This window comes from Jaculus jaculus, chromosome 2 (genome assembly GCF_020740685.1).
Source record: "Jaculus jaculus isolate mJacJac1 chromosome 2, mJacJac1.mat.Y.cur, whole genome shotgun sequence".
In the NCBI taxonomy this organism is placed as follows: domain Eukaryota; kingdom Metazoa; phylum Chordata; class Mammalia; order Rodentia; family Dipodidae; genus Jaculus; species Jaculus jaculus.
The window spans coordinates 168,634,485-168,656,862 of NC_059103.1; the positions used below are offsets into that span (position 1 = coordinate 168,634,485).

The window sequence follows — 22,378 nt, forward strand, 5'->3', positions numbered from 1 at the left end:
CATAGTGGAAAACAGATAGCCCAGGTCTGACTGTAATGAGGCATGAGAACTTGCAGAGGTAGAATTACCACTTGGAACTGGAGTTTCCCATTCTACAAAGAGTGTGATTTGGACTCTATTTGGATCCCAGCAGCTCTTAAAATTTTATTAGTCACTGATTCCATGAACTAAAAGTTCAAAAGCGGCTGTGCTTGCTCATAAAACGACAAAGAGATGGCTGCTGGAGTCTGTGGCTCCGGTAGTAGAACCCACAACCTCTCTAGACCTTCGTGGTTGTCATCGCTTCCTTGACTCAAAACCTGAAGCCTTGCTTTACTACCCGAGATTTCATTTAATTTTACAAATGCTGACAATACTTGTTGTGCTTCTAACCACTTGGCTTCAGAGTACCATCCTTGTGAAACTCACAGAGACACAGCAAGGTCAAGACTTTGATGATCCATGGAGATTTTGTTTCCTAGATAGCTCATTCTCAGTCCATGATCAACGTCGCTGGAACCACTAGAAAAGCAAATCTTCATGTGCCACTCAAGAGCCATCAAGTCAGCAGCTCTGGGGATGTGACCCACTAATGTTAGCGTTTAACAAATCCTCCAGGGAGTTGGGGTGTACACTCAAGCTTGAGACCCATTGAACTAGCCCTTCCAGGGACAAGCTGAACTGTGCTCTGAGTCTCAAGGGACCTGAGGTTTTCTTGAAGAAAACTCAGTCACTTGGGCTGCCAGGACTTGATTTCAACTTAGAACTCTAACTCACTTGGAACCTCCAACCTTTTTTTAACCTTTGTGGTTTTGTAAGTGTCCAAGCATTGTGGAAACTACCCACTTGTTTTGATGGGAATGAATCCAGCTTAGTACACAATTCCACATGGACCTTCCAGGCTCTCCTTTAAACTGATTATGTTGCTTGGTGGGATGTTAATGCCATGCCTAAGATGCGTAATAGAAATACCAGTATGAGCAGAATCTCCTGCTTTCAAAGATCTCGAGAAGAAGAGAGCCTTCAAGGGGCTAGTTCTTTCTGTACACGCTTCCCTTTGGAGGCCTAACGTCCTCCTTCACAGTGGGTGCTAAACTGGTAACACAATTGGGTCACATTCTCCCAGCAGTGAGCTGTACTTATGCAGGGTGGGCGGGGTCTGGGAGATAGGTCAGTCAGGAAAGTGCTTGCCTTGCAAGCATAGGGACCTGAAGTTGATCTACAGAAGCCATGCTGTATTAGAGAAAGAAAACCAAGGTGTCGTTGCACAAGTTTGTAATCCCAGTGCAGAGGAGGCCGAGACAGGAGGGTCCCTGGGGCTACGTGGCCAGTTAGCCTAGCTTAATTGGCCAGTGAGAACCTGTCTCAAGAGAGGTGGGTATGCCTGAAAGTTAACAGCTTAGAATGCCCTCTGGCCTCCATACATACATGAACATATGTAGACATGTACACACACAGACAGGGTAGGCAGATGTGGTCCTAGAGAGGGACTATCCTGGGCTGTCCTGAGGAAGATTGGCCTTTTTTCTCTTTCCTGGGACCTGTGGAGATGTTATCAATTGCTCTAGGACAGAGCTAAAAACTATATCATAGGCGCCTTCCTAAACATTAGAAATGCCTCTCAAGACAGCCTCAGCCTCAGCCCCAGAGGATCAGGGCATGGCTGGCTGGCTCCCAGTTCTCCTCCCCTCCCCGAGTGAGTGCCTCCATTTTCTCATTGTCCGGTGGGATGATAGTCCTAGTACTTTTCTCAATAGTTTATTCTGAGCATGAAATGAGGACGTTATGATGAAGGCACTCTGGGTTAAAAAAAAAAAAAAAGAAAACAGATTTTTTAAGAACTGGAGAGATAGCTTAGCAGCTGAAAGTGCTTCCTGTGCAAGCACGCTGGCCAGCAGGGACCTCAGACCACTGAGCTTAATTCCCAGAATCCTTGTAAATCACTGTGCATGGCCACACAGGCCTGTAATGCCAGTCCTGCAGGGAGCAGAGACTGGAGACTCGCTGGGGCTCCTGAAACGATCAAAAAGCTCTGGAATCAGTGCAGAGACTCAATCTCAAGGAAATAAGCGAGTGAGTGATGGAGGGGGACACCCGATATCTGCACGCACACGTGCATGGACATCACATCTACTACATACAGATGCACACATGCAAAAAAAAAAAAAAGGATTTTAAAACAGCCTATGAATGTCAGGTTTGATATTGATCTTATTTCTGGGTTCTATAAGCAGTTTGGGGAGTTTTGAGAAACTCACTCTGAAGTTACTTAGTCTGTGTCTTATTAGGGTGTGTTATATGTAGTTTCCGGTGAGGCTGTTGGGGCTTGGGGGCAGCTCCTCTTCTAACACCAGTGCACTTTGAAGTTGTAATGAAGAGGTGTGCGTGCTAACTCCCAGTGACAACTCACAGTCTGGCAAGCTAGCCTGGACAGGATGACCTCACAGGCCTTTCCCCTTCTCATTGTTATGACTGGTTTCACTGTTTCGTTTTTTGGCCTTCTTTCTCTTTATTGCAGCTGTGGTGGCTGGGATTTAAGGCAAGCATTTGGGATCTTCTTTTCTAATCCCTTTCAAATCCCCTTTTAACTGCAAAGTCCAGGAAGGAGGTAGGGAAGGGGGGGGAGAAGAGAGGGATTAGCCCTGGCTAAAGGCAGTGTGTTAGTCCATTTTCTAAGGAGATAGCTGTGGCTGGGTGACTTTATGAAGCAAAGTGTGTTTTACTTGGGCTCTGAGTTCCGGGGTTAAGGTGTAGTGGTCATAGCTGATAATGTCCTTCTTGCTGGTCGATTTCCAAGGAGGCACAGGCATTGTATGGAAAGGGAGTACAAGTGTATATCGCTGCTGGGCTGTCTTCCTCTTCTTAGAAAGTCACCAAAATTGGGCTGGGGAAATGGCTTAGCGGTTAAGGCACTTGCCTGCGAAGCCTAAGGACTCTGGTTCAATTCCCCAGGACCCATGTAAGCCAGATGCACAAAGGGCTGCATGTGTCTGGAGTCCATTGCAATGGCTAGAGGCCCTGGCATGCCCATTCTCTATTTCTCTCTATCTGCCTCTTCCCACCCCCCCAAATAAATAAATAAAATATTTTTTTTTAAAAAAGAAAGTCACCAGAATTGAGTCATGGAAGCTCCACTCAGCCTTATTTATCCTAATTACCTCCCAGAGACCTCACTTCTAGACATCATGGCTGTGCTAAGTTTCTACTCTCTTATTGCTTCATGGTACAGGTTAAGCTTGAACACATGAACCTTTGGTCATATCCAAACTGTTGCAGGCTATAGCTTATTATATGTGAGAAACTCCAACAGGAATGCCCAGCTTCTATTCACTGAGGCAGAAGGAACCTGATCTCATCTAGTATCCTCAACCCAGAAACATGGAGGGATGAGTTTCATGTATGAACTTAGACCTCATTTTAAAATGCTCCAGGAGTGTGTTGGTAAACTGGTAGAAGCCTCCCACTTGCTGTTTTCTAGTCTATCAGTGTCCTTTGTTGAAACAGCTCTGGATATGGTCCACTTTCCCCCATTTCCTCTCCCCACTGCCCCTCAGATTGAGATCTCAACAACAGTGGAGTGGAGCATGCATCTGGAAACCGCTGCCCAACTCAGCGGACAGTTTTGGGGTTCTGAGAATTTAACCCAGGGCTTCATGCATGGTGGGCACATGCTCTGCCACTGAGCTACATTCCCAGCCTCTGAATCAGGTGACGTATCATCCAGTTTCCCTACATGAGATATCAGTTACATAACATGATGCTAAGCCATTCCATCATCATGTAACATCGTGCACAGATTTCAGAGTCTGAATTTAACAGTCTTTTGTAATCGGCTTCTGGCTGTCCCTCCGTGGGATCCCTGCCCCTAGAGCCTGGCATTCCCCTCTGTAAGGAGTCATCAAGCATTCTGTGACCCACCTTATCCATTCCATCTCAGGTGTCTGTTTGTAAGTCTCCATGTAGTCCTTCAATCCGCTCAGTCTGCACCCACAAGGCCGGCTCATGTGCTCTTTCCTTGACTTCCGCCCCAAATATCGTTGTTCTCTTGATGTCTGTTGTCAGACCACGGTTTCATTCATTGCTCTCCTGTTAGTTCAGTCTTCCCAGACAGACTCTAAACCTTTTAACATTGGATCCTGTCTTAAGTTTCTTTCATACTCTGCAGTGTCCTGTCAAGCTTATGTGCAAACATAGTTGACCTTGATCAGGATTTGGCCACCTGCCAATACAACCATGGTACTTTCTAGAAATTCATGGTCATTTATTTATGTTGCAAAAAGAAAACCTGCCTCTTTGTTATCGGGGGTCATGATCATCCACTATGCACATACATGCATGCCCTGGTGACTTTCTTGAGAGGGAGGAGAACTGATGAATTCTGAAGGTTTTGAAGATGGTTATCAGTCCCAGGATTTCCCACAAGAGCCAGTCTGTGTTGGGTCCTTTCCTCCCCTCTGATGTGTGTGACCTCTGCTCTTTCCCTAGAGAGCACCTGCGAGAACAAGCGGGCAGACCTGGTCTTCATCATCGACAGCTCCCGCAGCGTCAACGCCCACGACTACGCAAAGGTGAAGGAGTTCATCATGGACATCTTGCAGTTCCTGGACATTGGTCCTGATGTCACTCGGGTGGGTCTACTCCAGTACGGCAGCACAGTAAAGAACGAGTTCTCCCTGAAGGCCTTCAAGAGGAAGTCTGAGGTGGAACGAGCCGTCAAGAGGATGCGGCATCTGTCCACCGGCACCATGACGGGGCTAGCCATCCAATATGCCCTCAACATTGCCTTCTCAGAGGCAGAGGGAGCCCGGCCCCTGTGGGAGAATGTGCCACGGGTCATAATGATTGTGACAGATGGGAGGCCTCAGGACTCGGTGGCTGAAGTGGCCGCAAAGGCACGGGACACAGGCATCCTGATCTTTGCCATTGGTGTGGGCCAGGTGGACCTCAACACACTGAAGGCCATCGGGAGTGAACCCCACGAGGACCACGTCTTCCTGGTGGCCAACTTCAGCCAGATTGAGTCACTGACCTCCGTGTTCCAGAACAAGTTGTGCAGTAAGCCCTGCTTCCTCTAGCTCTTTAATCTTCAAGGGTTCATCCCGGGCCACGTCCCACATGCTATGCTGGCGATGGGTGCTCAGCAAAGGCCGTGATAGGTTCGGCATTCTTTGGGGGATGTTGCAGTCAGGTTCACATTGCTGGCAGAGATCACCCAACCAAGAGCAGATTTGGTGGGGGGGGGGGCGGGGGAGGTTTATTCTGGCTTACAGACTTGAGGGGAAGCTCCACGATGGCAGGGGGAAACGATGGCATGAGCAGAGGGCGGACACCACCTCCTGGCCAACATCAGGAGGACAACTGGAAGAGGAGAGTGTGCCAAACACTGGCAAGGGGAGACTGGTTATAATACCCAAAAGTGCACCCCCCAAAATACACTCCCTCCAGGAGGCGTTAATTCCCAAATCTCCATCAGCTGGGAACCTAGCATTCAGAACACCTAAGTTTATGGGGGACACCTGACTCAAACCACCACTGGAGATTACACTTTGACCACGGGGACAGCTATTAAGCAATGTATTTAAATAACACAAATATTTAAGTGCCTGCAGTTGTAACAATGTTGTAGAAGAATTCAGAATGTGATGGAGCCTGCAGCCCCAAGACCTAACCTAAACTAGGATACTCAGGGAGATACTTTGGGGGCCATTGAAACCCCAAAAGCAGAATGAATAAGAATAGGTAGACAAAAACCTCCTCCAACACACTGGATTCCCTAAGCTGGAATTTGTGAGTTGGTGTAGGGATGGGAATGGAAGGCAGAGAAACCATAATACTTTCCCTCTCCCTTTGGATGGCGTGGGAGACCAAAGGCATTTTTGCCTCATGATGGTGTGATCGGTAGATGTGTTAACTGAAAAAGAGACCTGGCTGGGTGTGGTGGTGCACGCCTTTAATCCCAGCACTCAGGAGGCAGGCAGAGGTAGGAGGATCACCATGAGTTCGAGGCTACCCTGAGACGACATAGTTCCAAGTCAGCCTGGACTAGAGTGAGACCCTACCTAAAAAAAAAAAAAAAAAAAAAAAGGAGAGAGAGAGAGAGACCTGGTGCATAGGAAGGACTGGACTCTGAAAACCAGTTCTCAGAACAGGTTAAACCTTTAGAACCTGTGACAGAGCACATAGGAGAGAAGATAATATATACTTTTGTTGTGTCTGGAAAAAAAAAAATCCCTTTACCCAAAACTAACCTCAGAAAGTAGAGACCCTATTTTCTCTTCACTCCAGAATCAAAAGATTTACTTAAAAAAATAAAAAAGTCAATGCCACGAAGGGAAAATAACCTTTTTCTTTGCAATGTCATTTGGAAACTGTTCAGAAGTGCCATTTCCCTGGCGCCGTGTTATTGTGGTGTTCTGTGGCCCAAGTCAACTGGAAAACTGTAGTCCGTGGAACACAGTGCAAACATTTTTAAGGTTTATGACTTTAAATGACTTCTGCAGAATTTATGCTCCCCCTTCCCTGGAAATATTTTAAAGAGAGAGAGAAATTGGTTCCGTCGCACTTTTGACAGCTTCTTCGTGGGTGTTGGAACATTTTAATGGAGGAGCTCTTTTATAAGCACTCTGGATTTATCAGCAAAGGGAATGACGATATGATAAGGCGGAGACACTGTAGCACAAATGACCCCGTGTTGGTGATCACGGGCTTGGGCTTTAAGACAAGGCAGCAAGATTAAAAGGCAGTTTGGATTTTTCCCTTTCCCTCCCACATCTTTGTTCTAATCTGGAAGCCTTAAGAAAAACATAATTGTTATCCCATTCATTCATGGGGCCAGAGAAGTGCCCGGCCCCCATGGCTCCCCCATCCACTGTGCTGAGACACAGCTGTGTGCCAAGGCCCGCACCGCCAGGCTCAGCTGAGCACCCTCATCAGCCCTCTTGAAAGGTTGAGGAGGCCCCAGAGCCTCTTTCTCAACGGCGCGCTAACGATCGCAGTAGCTCACATCTGCTAGGCACTTTCCTCTGTGTGTTCTTACTTGGCCATCAGGAAAAAACGGGGTTTGGGGGGGCAAGGCAGGTGTGACACACCGTGCCATCCCTCCCTAGTTATAGGATAGCAAGCTTGTTAAGTGCGTAGGAAATGGTAGGATTCTGATTATAAATGACTTCGCCATTTCACTCCTTCACAGGCCAGAAGTGATAAATTGCTCTCCTAGAGTGTACCGTTCGTTGATAGCAGTCCCCGCAGTGCCGCCTTGCCAGGTGACACTGTTCTGTGGCTGACGCTCACCTGATGTGGGTAAAACTGGGAGGAAGGAAGGGAAGTCTGTCTGTGTGAGGTGAGGAGGAGGCTGTCCATATGATGCTGAGCAAATCCTTTTTTTTTTTTTTTTTTTTGGTTTTTTGAGGTAGGGTCTCACTCTAGCCCAGGCTGATCTGGAATTCACTATACAGTCTCAGGGTGGTCTTGAACTTAGAGCGATCCTCCTACCTCTGCCTCCCAAGTGTTGGGATTAAAGGCATATGCCACAACGCCTGGCTCTTTCTTTAAAAAAAAAAAAAAAAATATATATATATATATATATATATCATTTATTTATTAGAAAGAGAGAGAGAAAGAGGCAGACAGAGAGTGAAAGAATGGGCGCACCAGGGCCTCAGCCACTGCAAATGAACCCCAGATGCATGGACCACCTTGTGAATCTGGCTTACACGGGCACTGGGGAATAAAACCCAGACTTCCAAGTTTCACAGGCAAGTGTCCCAACTGCCAAACCATCTCTTCAGTCCCCTCTTTTTTTTTAGTATGTACATACTTAGTATGGATATATCATGTGCTGGAACCATCCTTTCCCTTGTCCCTGCCCTCATCCCACTGGGGGCCCTCTTTAGTGGGGTTACTGTTATACCCCACGGGGTTGTGAGTTATGCATTGTGGGAGCAGCAGTCAGTTATTAGGGGGAGGCAATGCCTCTGGGCATGACATCCCAACCTATGGCTCTTACAATACTTCCGCCCCCTCTTCCACAAAATTCCCTGAGCTGTGGTAGGTGTCTTTCAAGTGTACTTCAGTGATGAGCTCTTAGGAACCTGTGGATCTCTGCTTTGGTATCTGTTGAGCTGAGCAAATCTTTGTGCCTTCTGAGCCTCAGGTGCCTAATCTAGAAAATGAGGATTTCACATGCAGAAGGTAGATTTGCAAGTAGCTGTTATAAATGGTGTACTGCTCATGTGTTATTACAATCAAATGCGCTCAAGACTAACAGGTGAGGCAGCTGCCTTCATTTCTTTTTGCTTTAAAAAAAATTTATTATTTATTCACAACCAGAGAGAGGGGTAGAGAGAATGAGAGAGAGGGACTGGGTGGGCCAGAGCCTCCTGCCACTGCAAACAAACTCCAGATGTGTGTGCCACTTTGTGCATCTGGCTTACTGGGGAATCGAACCCAGGCCATCAGGCTTTGTAAACAAATGCCTTTAACTGCTGAGCCATCTCTCCAGTCCAACTGCCTTTACTCCAGTGATCAGACAACAGCCATGAGCATCTTCCAGTTTACAGGTGACATCCCAGGGTTCTGGAAGTCTCACTTGTTTCTAAAACATCGATTGAGGTACATTCTGATGATTATAGGTATTCTTGTTCTATGTCGGGGACATTATATTGATTAATACTTAAAACTATGCCATGAGGCAGGTATTAAACAACTTCAAATAAGCCCCATGGGAGATTCAGAGACTGAAACTTTCCCTTCATGTGCCAGGCCTGAGGGATCCAGGTAGGAGGAATGATGCCTACATTACAGAGCAATGAGAGTGGAGCTGGCACACGTATACTTATTGAAGAGGCACCTATGACTGGGAAGCTTGGGGCAAAGACTCTTAGGTCTGTCTAGAGGCTCCAGGAGAGTCTTAAAGAGGAAGTACTAAGAATCAGTACCCCTAATTGTTATATGTGCATATGTCTGGGCATGGTGGCATGTTCCTGTAATCCTTGCAATCAAGAGGCTGAAGCAGGAGCATCCCAATTTTTTTAAATTTAACAAATTTTTATTTATTAGAGACAGAGAGAGGTAGAGAAAGAGGGAGAAAGAATGGGCATGCCAGGATCTCTATCTGCCGCAAATGAACTCCAGATGCATGTGCCACCATGTGCATCTGGCTTACATGGGACCTGGAGAATCCAACCTGGGTCCTTAGGCTTCACAGGCAAGTGCCTTAACCACTAAGCCATCTCCCCAGCCCAGGATCTCAAATTTGAAACTAGCCTGGGCTACATAGCAAGTGCCAGGGAGACCAGGGCTGCAAAACAGCATTCTGTTCAGGAAAAAAAAAAAAAAAAGCTAGAGAGATGCCTGCACAGCCGGAGGACCACAGTTCGATTCCTCAGGACCCACGTAAGCCAGATGCACAAGGGGGCGTATGAGTTTAGAGTTCATTTGCAGTGGCTGGAAGCCGTGGCATGCCTGCGTTTTCTCTCTCTCTATCTGCCTCTTTTCCTCTCTCAAAAAAATAAATAAATAAAAGATTATTTTTAAAAAGATGTGTGTGTGTGAGTATGCATGTGCTCATGTGCATCCTTTTTTGAGCTGTTAGCATGTGTTAACTCATTTTATCCACAGAGCAAACATGAGGTAGTGATTTAAAATTTCCTCTCTTTTCCTTTTATTTTTTTCTGGTTTCTGAGGTAGGGTCTCACTCTAGTTCAGGTTGATCCGGAATTCACTATATAGTCTTAGGGTGGTCTCGAACTCATGGTGATCCTCCTACCTCTGCCTACTGAGTGCCGGAATTAAAGGTGTGTGCCACCATGCTCGGCTAAAATTTCCATTTTACAAAAGAAGAAATTGAGATCTAAAGAATTAAAGAACTTGCCCAAGGTCACATGGCTCTCTGTGGAAGAGTTGAGATGTGCACCCAGGAACTCAAGCTCAGAAACTACATCATAAACACTATGTGCTGCTCAGGTTGAAAAGGGGAGTAGCAGTTTTCTGGCCAGAGTTATGGAGGATGATTACTGTAATCAGGCAAATAATGATGACATTTTAAGTTTGGTTTCTATTTTATTTTAAAAGCAATACATGGGGCATCGAGGTTTTCAGTGGTATAGCCACTGGTAAGTTGTTCATGGTTCGGTAAAATACCTCCTGCCCCATTTTCATGAAAGCAACCTTACTTAAACTCAGTGTGTCACAAGAAAATACAAAAGCTAGTTCCATTTTAAGTTATTCAAAAGTTTATGTGTTCTGTCTGTGGGGCATGAGAGAGAGAAAGAGAGAGAGAGAGAGAGAGAGAGAGAGAGAGAGTTTGTGTGTGTGTGTGGGGGGGGACTCACATGCACCATGGCACACATGTAGAAGTCAGAGGACAACTTTTAGGTCAGTCCATACCTTTCAACCTCATTTGAAGCAGGTTTCCTCTCTGTGGATTCTCACTCTACTGTCCTTTGCTATGTTTGCTGTGAGCTTTCTAGGAAATTCTCCTGTCTGCCTTCCATCCCCCCATTAGCATGTTGGGATGATACAGACTCACAGCGGCTTTGGATTTTTTCTCTTCAAACTGATGCAAATTATCCCAAGTTAGTTATATTATGCAATAGTTTCTCCCGCCTGTCAACAGCCTTGTGATAAGCACATCTTTTAAATCTGTAAATAATGTTATTAAAATGATAAGCTTTGAAATTTCACAGAAATTTATATCTTACAATCCATCCTGAATATCAAGGCTTCAAGAATAACATTTCCTATATCCAAGTATTTTACAGCTGTACCCAAAAAAGAAAAACAAAAACAAAAACCCACATATGCTTGGTTAAGGGCTAAGTTACAAAAGCAGCCAAATATATAATATTCAAATTCTCAGCATTAACTTAATCCAATTATAACTTTAATAGTCACTTTGTCATTGACAGTGGTTGCTAGAGCACAGGGGTGATGGGGTGTGGGGTCCGAGCTTGGATACTCCATCTTAAGTAACAGCGAGTGCTTTAATTCCAATCCGCTCAGTTAACTCCACAACCAATCAAGGGGTCATAACACAGTTTGAAAGTGCTAAGGAAGGGCCAGGCATGGGGAGTAGAGGCCACTATGCACCTACGAAGGGCAGGATGTCCTGCAGAGAGAACTGAGAAGAGAGGCTGGTCAGCAGACTGTGGGGTTAGGCAGCATCCTGATGTAACCAAGACCGAAATCTTTGTTGAGCAGTGAGGAATTCGTAAGGCCCTGTAGCACTGTCCTGGGTAATGGTCCTGACTTTGGCTGCCTGGCCATGAACCTGGGCTCAAGCAGCAGCTTTATGCCAGTGGTCAGTAATGTCTCACAGCGGCCATAGCAAGGGGTAATCCTTGGGTTGTGATCTCAGGCCACCCTGAAGCCCGGGAGACCAGGCAGCCAGATGTGCTATGAATTGAGGTGCTGTCTACAGGACAACCCAAATCCACATGTCTTGGCTCTGTCTTTGCTGTCCACTAGCAAAGAACAGTGAATCTCAAGACTGAAGAATGTGTGTCTGTCCTTGGCATTCTGATGACTCGTTGTCACCTGGGCAGGCCTGCTTTCAATTAACCTCTTGGTAACTGCTTTATCAGTCTAGCCGGGTACTTTGGAGCTGAGAGCAAGGCTACTCCTACCCTAATAGCCCCACACCCCCCAGGCCACACACAACTTAGGGCCCTAATAATATTCTGAAGACACACCATTCATCAGCAGGCGTGGACAAAGTCTATGCATACTGTGAAGGGAGAAGGCATGACTGTACACACACGACTCCATGTATCCAGACCTCCGTGTTTTAACACCCCCAGCCAACACGATCATATAGAACACTCATTTAAACATTTCTACATTTGCTTTTAAAAATATATATATATATTGACCTTTTATTTTATTTTTTTAATTGATAACTTCCATAATTATAAACAATAATACATGGTAATTCCCCCCTTTCCTTTTGCAACTCCACTCTCCATCATATCCCCTCCCCATCTCAATCAGTCTCTCTTTTATTCTGATGTCATCATCTTTTCCTCCTATTATGATGGTCTTGTGTAGGTAGTGTCAGGCACTGTGAGGCCATGGATATCCAGGCCATTTTGTGTCTGAAGGAGCATGTTGTAAGGAGTTCTACCCTTCCTTTGGCTCTTACATTCTTTCTGCCACCTCTTCCACAATGGGCCTTGGAAGGTGGGATAGAGGTGTTTCAGTGCTGAGCACTCCTCTGTCACTTCTTCACAGCACTATGGTGCCTTCTGAGTCATCCCAAGGTCACCACCATCTGAAAAGAGAAGCTTCTCTAACCAAAAGTGAGAGTAGCTGGGTGTGGTGGTGTACACCTTTAATCCCAGCACTACATAGTAAATTCCAGGTCAGCCTGAGCTAGACTGAGATCCAACCTTGAAAAACCAAAAAGAAAAAAAAAAAGTGAGAGTAGCATTAATATATAGGTATTAACATTAAGAGAAGTGTTTACTGGGCAGTTTGGTGAGCATAGTATATACTATTTAGCCAGACACCAGCAGATGATACACCCTTAGGCCTCATGACTTCCCCCATCATAGGTTTTCAATATTAGGCATGTATTCCCTCCCATGGAGTGGGCCTCCAGCCCAATCAGAGAGCGGCTGGTTTCCCCCATAACAGACATGCCACTATTGCACCCGTTGGCTCATTTGGTCTGACTGGCCAAATTTAAGGCTTGCAGTGTCCACTGTTGAGTATCTCAACTGGTGATTTCTCTCTTTCCCATTGAACTGCATGCAGCATAGCTTTTTCTAGCTTTCTGTCAACTGGTATACATGGTCTTTTCATCTCAGCTCCAGCAGGATTTCTCAGTGATCTTGCAGCCCAAGTATGTGGAGTCTTTAGCAATAGGGTCTTACCATCTATTCCTTGTGGGAAACCAAGAACCTTGGCAATGGCCTGTAATGTTTTGGCCAACCCAACCATGTAGAACACTCATTTAAGCATTCCTACATTTGCTAACAAATGTTTTTCTTAATTGAGGCATGGTAGTTCCATACCTGTAATCCCAGTACTTGAGAGGCTAAGGTAGGAGGATGGTGAATTCGAGGTTAGCCTGGGATACATGGGAAAACTCTGTTTTGATAAAACAAACAACCCATCCCCCAAATTGTAATTTCATATTTTTTCTCAAAAATTCAAATCATGATTTCAGTTTCTTTTACAGCACATGGCCCAAATCATCGCCAGTAACAAGCTGTCTCACTCTGAAAGTCTATGTACGTGCTGTCTTGTGCATCTGGCTTATGTGGGTACTTTGGAATTGAACCTGGGTCCTCAGGCTTCCCAGGCAAGCACCTTAACCTTTAAGCCATCACTCCAGTCCTCAGAAATATTTTTGATCCCCAGCCAGCTAAATGGTATTATTAAATTGAACCAGATATTTCTGCTTTTGTTGCTGTTGTTATTTATTTGTTTGTTGTTTTGTTTTTTGATGTAGGGTCTCACTCTAGTCCAGGCTGGCTTGGAATTCACTATGTAGTCTCAGGGTGGCCTTGGACTTACAGCAATCCTCCTACCTCTGCCTCCTGAGTGCTAGGGTCAAAGGCGTGCGCTACCACGCCTGGTTATTTTGTACTTTCATGTGTTGCAGCCTAACCCCATCTTCCTCTGAACCCACATGGGGTCTGGATCCGGCTTGTGTACCCAAGACCATGTACTTCCTTGCGGTAGGGTCTACAGCTTGTTGCTCTTGAGGCCTGACTGGCTCCCTCATGCATCACCATTCATTTAACTTCCTTTGTCTTTCCTTTCAGCCGTTCACATGTGCAGCGTCTTGGAACACAACTGTGCCCACTTCTGCATCAACACGCCTGGCTCATACGTCTGCAGGTGCAGGCAAGGGTACATTCTCAACTTGGACCAGAAGACTTGCAGAAGTAAGGGCGCTTTGCCAATGTATCTGTTCTCCCTCCCTTTTCTTTTTTTTTGGGGGGGGGCGCATTGAAGGTAGGGTTTCACTCTAGCTCAGGTGACCTGGAATTCATTATGTAGTCTCAGGGTTGCCTCTAACTCATGGCGATCCTCCTCCTACCTCTGCCTCCTGAGTGCGCGCGCCACCATTCCTTTTTATTTTCTTTTTAATTTTTTTTAAATTTTTTCTTTATTTGAGAGTGACAGAGAGAGAGAGAAAGAGAGGGAGAGGGAAAGGGAGACAATGGGCGTGCCAGGGCCTCCAGCCACTGCAAACGAACTCCAGACACGTGCGCCCCCTTGTGCATCTGGCTAACGTGGGTCCTGGGGAATCGAGCCTCGAACCAGGGTCCTTAGGCTTCACAGGCAAGCGCTTCACTGCTAAGCCATCTCTCCAGCCCATTTATTTTTATTTTTAAATTAGGCTCATTATATTCATCTGTAGTCCCTCACCCAACCCACTTGCCATCTCCCAGAAGACAGAAATAAGGTTTTGCATTTTGTGTTGCTTCCACCCTTTCTGTTCTGTCATGGTGCCTAGACCAGAGCCTGACTCACAGCAGATGGTCAGGCTACCGTGAGTGTGCAAGGCTGGTGGAGGAGGAGCCATCTCAGCTATGGGCTAAGAGCCTTTGCGGCCACGGGCTTCACTAGCTGGACTCTGAGGAACTCTTTCCATATTTCACCGTCTTCTCTACAGAGTGGGCTTAGGACGAGTTATTAACCTTAGCTGGGAATGGTTATGCAAGTCCTGTATTAGGGGTCTATGAGGGTCTGTCTGCTTCTGTAAGGGGCACTTTATTGATCTCCTAAATTAAAAAAAAAGGGGGTGGAGGGGGGCAGGAGAAATGGCTTAGCAGGTAAGGAGCTTGCCAGCAAAGCCAAAGGATCTAGGTTCAGTTCCCCAGGACCTATGTAAAGCCAACTGCACAAGGTGGTGCACACATCTGGAGTTCATTTGCAGTGGGTAGAAACCCTGGTGTGCCCATTCTTTCTTTCACTATCTCAAGCAAATAAAATAAATAAAAGATTTTTTAAAAGGCCAAACTGATCTAAAGTGCTAGAATTTATATTGCCCTTCGTTGGCGACTCCCCAATGACTAGACATGATGCTGATATTTAAACTAGCACAAGGTAAGCCTTGAAGGACAGAACTAGCCAGACATGGTGTGTTCCTCTTGTAATCTTTGAGAGTAGCCCGTCCTGACCACATGCACTCAGACTACCGAAACAAGGCCAGAGGCAGACCGGCTGCGTGGAGGCAAATAGAACTCAACCACATCTGACACGTAGTTCATGCAGAACCGTTATTATACTGTGTGGCAAGCAATTAAGCATTAGTGGAAAGAGCTTTCCCCAAATGGCTGTAATTAATACTGCATTTATAGAGCCAAAGAGCATTTTTCATTTTTCTTCTCACTTTTCAGTTTCAGGGTTGAACTGGAGGTTTCCCTGTTGTCCAAGATTAGGTCACATATGCCTGGTTTCCTCTCATTCTGGGGCCCTGGGACCCTCGGAACTCTGAAGGCCACGGCATAGGCTGGTTGGCGCCTCTCAGACCCCAGGACCCCAGGTTAAGCACAGCAGGAATCCTCTCCCCATCCAAAATCTGACGTGGCTTTGGGTTCTACAGCAAAAATCACTCACAGCAAAGGCTCATGGGAGTAATAGAATGAACTGAAGGGGGGGAGTCTGGGAAAGGTCATCATTCCCCACCCTTGCTCAACAAGCACCTTGAGCATCACTTAGTAACCCCTCCACCTTCCACACACACACACACACACCCCGTTCTTCTTTGGGTGCATTAGCCTCCTGCCATCTTGCCTACTTCCTTTCTGCCCTCCCTTCTTTGGAACATAAGATGTGCCTGTCCCTGACTCACACCCCAGTGCTTGGCTGGGATCTGGGCAGCTGCCCATGTCCTTTTTCCATGGGCAAGTTTGGCCAAGCCAGAGGAATTCTGACACCAACAAATAAAATATTAAGAAGCTCTTTTATGACTTCATGAGCGGCACTTGCCAGTCCTACCTGGGCCCAGCATAGGTTCCTGTGTCCTGAGACTCCCTGTGTCTGAGGCTGTAACACAAAAGGGCTCGAAGCAGAAACTACTGGGGTTTAACAGTTCAGTCAGGGATTATGGAGCTCCCGGGTGGAGGAGGGATAGGGGCCCAGGGCAGTGATAGCTCAAACTTCAGGAGCTAAGAATGAACTAGAAAGCAACCCTTGGGCTTCTTCTCAGAGACTGAGTCTGCAGGCCCTTTTTTTCTTTTTCTTTTCTTTTTTCTTCTTTTTTTTTCTTGACAATGTGCATAGATATACACAATGTACCATGAGTTTTATTTTTCATTTTTGAAACAGAGTCTCATTAGGTAGCCTAGCCTGACCTGGAACTTACTACATAAGTCAGAGTGGTGTAACAGGCTCACATCACCACACCCAGCTTCAGGACAAGACCTTTGAAGAGCTAGTGACCCTCTGTGGTCACCCCTTGAGGTCCTGCGTTCTGGGAAAGTAAGTGGGCTGGGAGAAGCACCTATCCTTCAGGGAAGGGAAGGAGCTGGAACAGGTCTTGGCCTTGCCCTTGGACCAGCCCACAGTCACCCTGAAGCGGCTGCCACCAGTCATAACATTTGTACATCTACCCCTTTTCAGAAATGCATCATACTGCCTCTGCTGCACTACTGAAATAGGTATTACAGAGACTGTGTAGGAAGAACAGGGCCTTGTGGTCCTCAGGTCTCAATTTGAGTCCTATCTTGCCTCCTACCAGCTATGCCCACCTCAACCTGAGCTGCTTGTTTAAACTTTTTACTCTCGATTTCCTCACCCATTAAATGGGAAGAGTTAGTGTTTACCTCGGTGTTCAGTTTAGTTGACAGCTAAAGAGGTGGGGAGGCAAGGCTGTGGCATCCAGTGACCTCTGGTTTACACCCTGCCTCCCTGCTAATACCGTCACAACTTACCGGAGTCTAGAGCTGGACGACACACAGCTAATTCCACTTTTCCTGTTCTAGATGTAGGCAGATAATTCCCCAGATAAGAGTAAATGTGGGTTATACCTCTTGAAGCACCTGGCATTCCCTAAGAAGTGCTTGCCATTCATTTTAATAAATTCAATGAAGGGTGCATTTGTTTTTTTAAAAATATTATAAGTATTTGGGCACCAAAATATACCAGGTTGAATGCAAAACACTGGGAATCAAATAGTAACTAGAAATGCAATTCTGTTCCTGTTTTGGAGCTTGCATTCTTGCATGGGAGTGAATCAAATAAACAAGATGATGCAGTCAACAATAATTGCACCCCTTGCGTAGCTCACTGTGTAGGACGTGAGGTCAGGCTCAATTGTATACACTTGTCAAGTGTTCATGTGCCAGGAGCTCCCCTGAGTGTTTTCTATCTGCTGTCTTATGTCATCCTCACAATGAATTCTTAGGTGTTAGCACTCTCACCTTGTAGATATGAAAAAACAGGGAACAAAAATATTAGACAACGTAGGCAACATGGCCTAACCAAAATCCAAATCAAACTATGTCCCACCTGCTAGCCACTGTGTGATACTGTCCCACATTTTCAGGGCAACACAAGCAACCAGAGAACCTTCTCCAGGCCCAGGCCAGACAGGTTCTGTGGCTTGTTGATTCTGAGAAAACTCAGCTAACCTACAAGGAATAACTTCTAACCAAGTGCTATTTCTCCAAGTCCCCAGCCAATGGCTGTGCTACTGTCATTACACAAAACGTGGCATAGCCTAGAGGCAAGTGCCTTCAGATACACACACTCACTACAGATAGACATATAAAGTCTATGCTTCTTCTACTTTCTATTTATACTTTGCCTTGGTGGAGAAGAGGGGGTAGATACAGCTGATTCATGGATTCTTTTGAATGTGGTTTAGCCCATGAATGCAAGGTTGGTTTGACCATCATAAATAATCAATGCAAGTCACCATACCAACATACTGAAAAAAGAAGAAAATGATCTCAAAAGAGGCAAAAAAAAAAAAAAAAAAAAGAAAGAAAGAAAGGTTTGGATGGGCTGGAGAAGTGGCTTAGCAGTTAGGGCATTTGCCTGCAAAACCAAAGGATCCTGGTTTGACTCTCCAGGACCCACGTAAGTCAGATGCACAAGCATCTGGAGTTCATTTGCAGTGGCTGGAGACCCTGGCATGCCCATTCTCTCTCTCTCTCTCTCTCTCTCTCTCTCTCTCTCCCTCTTTCTCTCTCTTAAACAAATAAATAAATAAAATATATTTGGAAAAAAGACCTGGATGATGTATAACATGCATTCACAACAAAACTCTTAGCAAAGTTGGATTAAGAGAAATGTTTCAATCTACAGGAATATTTCACTCAAGGATGAAAAACCCAATTCTCTCCTTGTAAGATAAGGAGCAAGACAATATAAAAATGACTCACAACTTCTACCAACTTTGTATCGAGGGCCCAAGGGATGGAATGATAAAAAGAAAATGAAATCAGAAGCCACATAGATTAGAAAGGAAATAGTAAGGCCTTCTTTATAGATTATGTGACTGCCTTTGCAGAATACCTAAGGGAGTCTTTTTTAAAAAAAAAAACAAAAACCTATTAAAACTATTAAGTGAGTTTAGCAAGGTTACAAGGTAAAAGGTCCATATACAGAATTGCTTTATTTCTGTATGCTGGCAATTAAACAAGAAATCAATATCTTAAAATACTATAAAATATAAATTAAGAAAAAATTAAAGATGTGCATGATCTATATACTGAAAAGTATAAGAGATTTCTGAGATAAATTAAAGAAGACCTAAGTACATGGAAAGATATAGTTATCATGGATTAGAAGATTCACTATGGTTAAGATGTTATTTCTTTCCAAATTAATCTATAAACTCAAAGCAATTGTCATCAAAAACTCAGCCAGCTTTTTTGTTTTGTTTTTTTTTTTTAAGAAACTAACTTGAGTTAAGAGTGTATGTGGGCCTGGAGAAATGGCTCAGCAGTTAAAGCCACTTGTTTGCAAAGCCTGATGGCCTGGGTTTGATTCTCCAGTACCCACATAAAGTGGCACATGCATCTGGAGTTCATTTATAGTAGCAAGAGGCCCTGGCATGCCCATTCATTTTCATTTTCTTTCTCTCTCTCTCTTGCTTCCAAGTAAATAAATAGTAGAAAAATTAGATTGAAAAATAGCCACTGGTAAGTTTCCCATGCTCCTGTAAATAACTCCTCAGCATGCTCTTGTAAGCAACATTAAATTTACCATAACCAAAAACTAAACAAAACCACAAAGGAGACATGGAAGTAGAAGGATGGTTAGTTGAGCAAAGGAAGGGGTCAGCAGGAGTGGGAGGGGTCTAAGAAAGGGTGATGGGGGGTGAATATGATCAAAAGACATTGTATACGAATATGAAAATGATATGAAAACCCCACAATAATATATAACTTAATATATGCTAGTTAAACTTAAAAAGTGGCGTTCAGGGCTGGAGAGATGGCTTAGTGGTTAAGCACTTGCCTGTGAAGCCTGAGGACCCTGGTTCGAGGCTCGACTCCCCAGTACCCACGTAAGCCAGAAGCACAAGGTGGCGCATGTATCTGGAGTTCGTTTGCAGTGGCTGAAGGTCTGGATGCACCCATTCTCTCTCTCTCTCTCTCTCTCTCTCTCTCTCTCTCTCTCTCTCAATCTGTCATTCTCAAATAAATTAATTAATAAAAAATAAAAATTGACTTTAAGTTAAATGTAAGACTATATAGTATTAAATAGCCACATAAATATTGGCAAGGATTCTTTTTAAAATTATAGATCTTTTTATAAAAATTATGCACATTCTCCTCCCCCCACTCCAATTATGTTGAGGGTCTTTTTTGTGGGGTAATTGGTACTCATTGTGGGGACTGAGAGGCCTCAGCTAGTCTCTGTGGGGAGGGTGGCAGGAAATACCTAAGGCTGTTCCCACCCACCCTGAGACTCTTACAATCTTTCTGCCTCCCTCTTCCATAATGTTCCCTGAGTCATGGTGGGCAAGACAGATTTGATTTAGTCTTGTTTTCTCTGTAGACAATGGATCTCTGTTTTTATGAGGTTTGAGTGACCACAGTGTCTATTGCTGTTTCCCTGGAACTGGTTTTCAGGCTAGCCATGAGAGCAGTATTCATGTCATGGCTCCCCTATAATGACTTCTGGGTCCAGGCAGATGAGGTGGAGATGACCCATCTTATGGTGGACAGTCAGCTCTCTCTTCTTGATGCATCTATGTATTCTTATTCTCCTCTGCATTGTCCTCCATCTGTAAGACAGAAGAGTCTCCAACCAAAAGTGAGAATAGTTTGAATAAAAGGGAATAAGCCTAGTTACTAGAGAGATATACTGATGTGTGTATCCACTCTTTTTAGTTAGAGAGCAGTGGAGGTTCTCTCTGGAGCCTATTGGTTTCTCGTTCTAGGGAATCTGGCTTAGTTCCCAGAGCCAGATATGAGTTCTCCCCCACTGACTGGGTCTCACTTCCAATCCATGAGCAGTTGACTACCAACATTTGCTTAAATAGTACCATAAAATTACTATAAGACCTAAAAAAAAAAAGATTCAGCCGGGCGTGGTGGCGCACGCCTTTAATCCCAGCACTTGGGAGGCAGAGGTAGGAGGACCGCCATGAGTTCGAGGCCTCCCTGAGACTACATAGTGAATTCCAGGTCAGCCTGGGCTAGAGTGAGACCCCACCTCGAAAAACCAAAAAAAAAAAAAAAAAAAAAAAGATCCAAATTAAAACACTGATTGGTGAATTATAGCACTATTAAAAAGAAAAGGCAAGTCCATACTTGGTAAAATATTTGCAAAATGTATATCCAACAAAGGACTACAGAATATAGAAATAGTTCTTAGAACTCAATAAGAGACAAACAATCCCTTCAAAAATAGGTAACAGCTGGGCAAGGTGGCACATGCCTTTAATCCCAACATTTGGGAGGCCAAGGTAGTATTGCTGTGAGTTTGAGCCAACCCTGAGATTACAGAGTGAATTGTAGGTCAGCCTGAGCTATAGGAAGACCTTACAAACTGATGTAGGTATATGACTGGGAATACAGCTCACAGATAGAGTGTTTGCTAGCATGTACAAAGTCCTGGGTTCAAACAGCATCACTGAAAACAAAGCAGGGTTGGCTTATGAATGGCAGAGAAGCACACACAGAGGCATGCTTGACATAATCAGACAGTAGGAAATTGCAAACTAGACTCACAGAGTGGCTCTGCTGTGCATCCTCTAGAATACCTACTTTACCAAAGACTCACCATGCCCAGGGTTGGCAAATTTGGCAAGTGGAATTCACATACACTATTGGGAGGAATGTGACATGTTCTACCACTTTGGAAATTTTAGCAACTTTCGTACAAGGTTGAATATCTACCTGCCACATGACCCCCACCATTCCACTTCAAGATACTTAGCCAGAAAGTGCAAGTTATGTCCAAAGACTTGGACACAAATGTTCACATCTACTTTCCTAGTGATGCTCCACATGTTCACCATCAGGTGAGTGACTAACACACTGTGATCTTGCATCATGCACACAATGTAACATCACTCAGCAATGAAAGAATGAATTACCGACACAGATAGCAGCCTGGGTGCACCTCAGAATTACCATGTTGAGTGGAAGAAACTAGATTTGTTAAAAAAAAAAAAGTTACTGTTGTAATTCTATTTATAGAAAATTTTAGAAAATGGCACCTAGTCAATAATGATAACAGACCATTGGCTGCCTGGGGCAAGAGGAGGTGTGGAGAGGGCAGTAGAGGATTGCAAAGCCGTACAAGGGATGAGGACTGTGTTCATCATCTTGATTAACAAAGCATACACTTGGGCTGGAGAGGTGGCTTAGCAGTTAAGGCACTTGGCTGTTAAGCCTAAGAACGCAAGTGTGAATCTCCAGTTCCCACATAGCCAGACATACAGTGACACAAGCATGCCATGTTGCACATGTGCCTCAAGGGGGTGCATGCATCTAGTTCTTTCACAGCGGCTGAAAGACCCTGCCACACCATTCTCTCCCTCTCAAAATAAAATAAAATAAAATAAAAATTTAAAAATGTATACACTATTATTGTTTTTAACTAAGACTGGTGGTTTTTTTTTTTTTTTTTTTTTTTTTCTTTTTCAAGGTAGGGTTTTGCTCTAGCCCAGGCTGACCTGGAATTTACTATGTACCCTCAGGCTGGCCTAGAACTCACAGTGATCCTCCTACCTCTGCCTCCCAAGTGTGCTGGGATTAAAGACGTGCGCCACCACACCTGGCTTAGGTTGTTGATATATACTTACAACTGGCCTCAGACTGTCTTCCTGCCTTAGCCAACCAAGTGCTGGGATCACAGGCATACACCACCAAATTCACTTCAAATTATGCTTTATTATTTTTAACTTTAAATTTTTTTGAGACAAGGTACCATACAGTCCAGGTTAGCCCCAAACTCTCTGTGTAGCTGAGGATGACCT

The 22,378-nt window shown here is 44.8% G+C and overlaps 1 protein-coding gene across 3 annotated transcripts in view; it reads left to right on the forward strand.

Moving 5' to 3' along the window:
• Matn2 (matrilin 2) overlaps nt 1-22,378 on the forward strand; it is a 157,708-nt gene that overhangs the window by 45,638 nt on the left and 89,692 nt on the right. For all 3 annotated transcript variants that reach the window (XM_004663056.2, XM_004663057.2, XM_045143143.1), the window contains exons 2-3: nt 4,465-5,034; nt 13,749-13,871. In XM_004663056.2, coding sequence (XP_004663113.2) covers nt 4,465-5,034; nt 13,749-13,871 — 693 coding nt within the window. The remainder of the gene's footprint in view (nt 1-4,464; nt 5,035-13,748; nt 13,872-22,378) is intronic.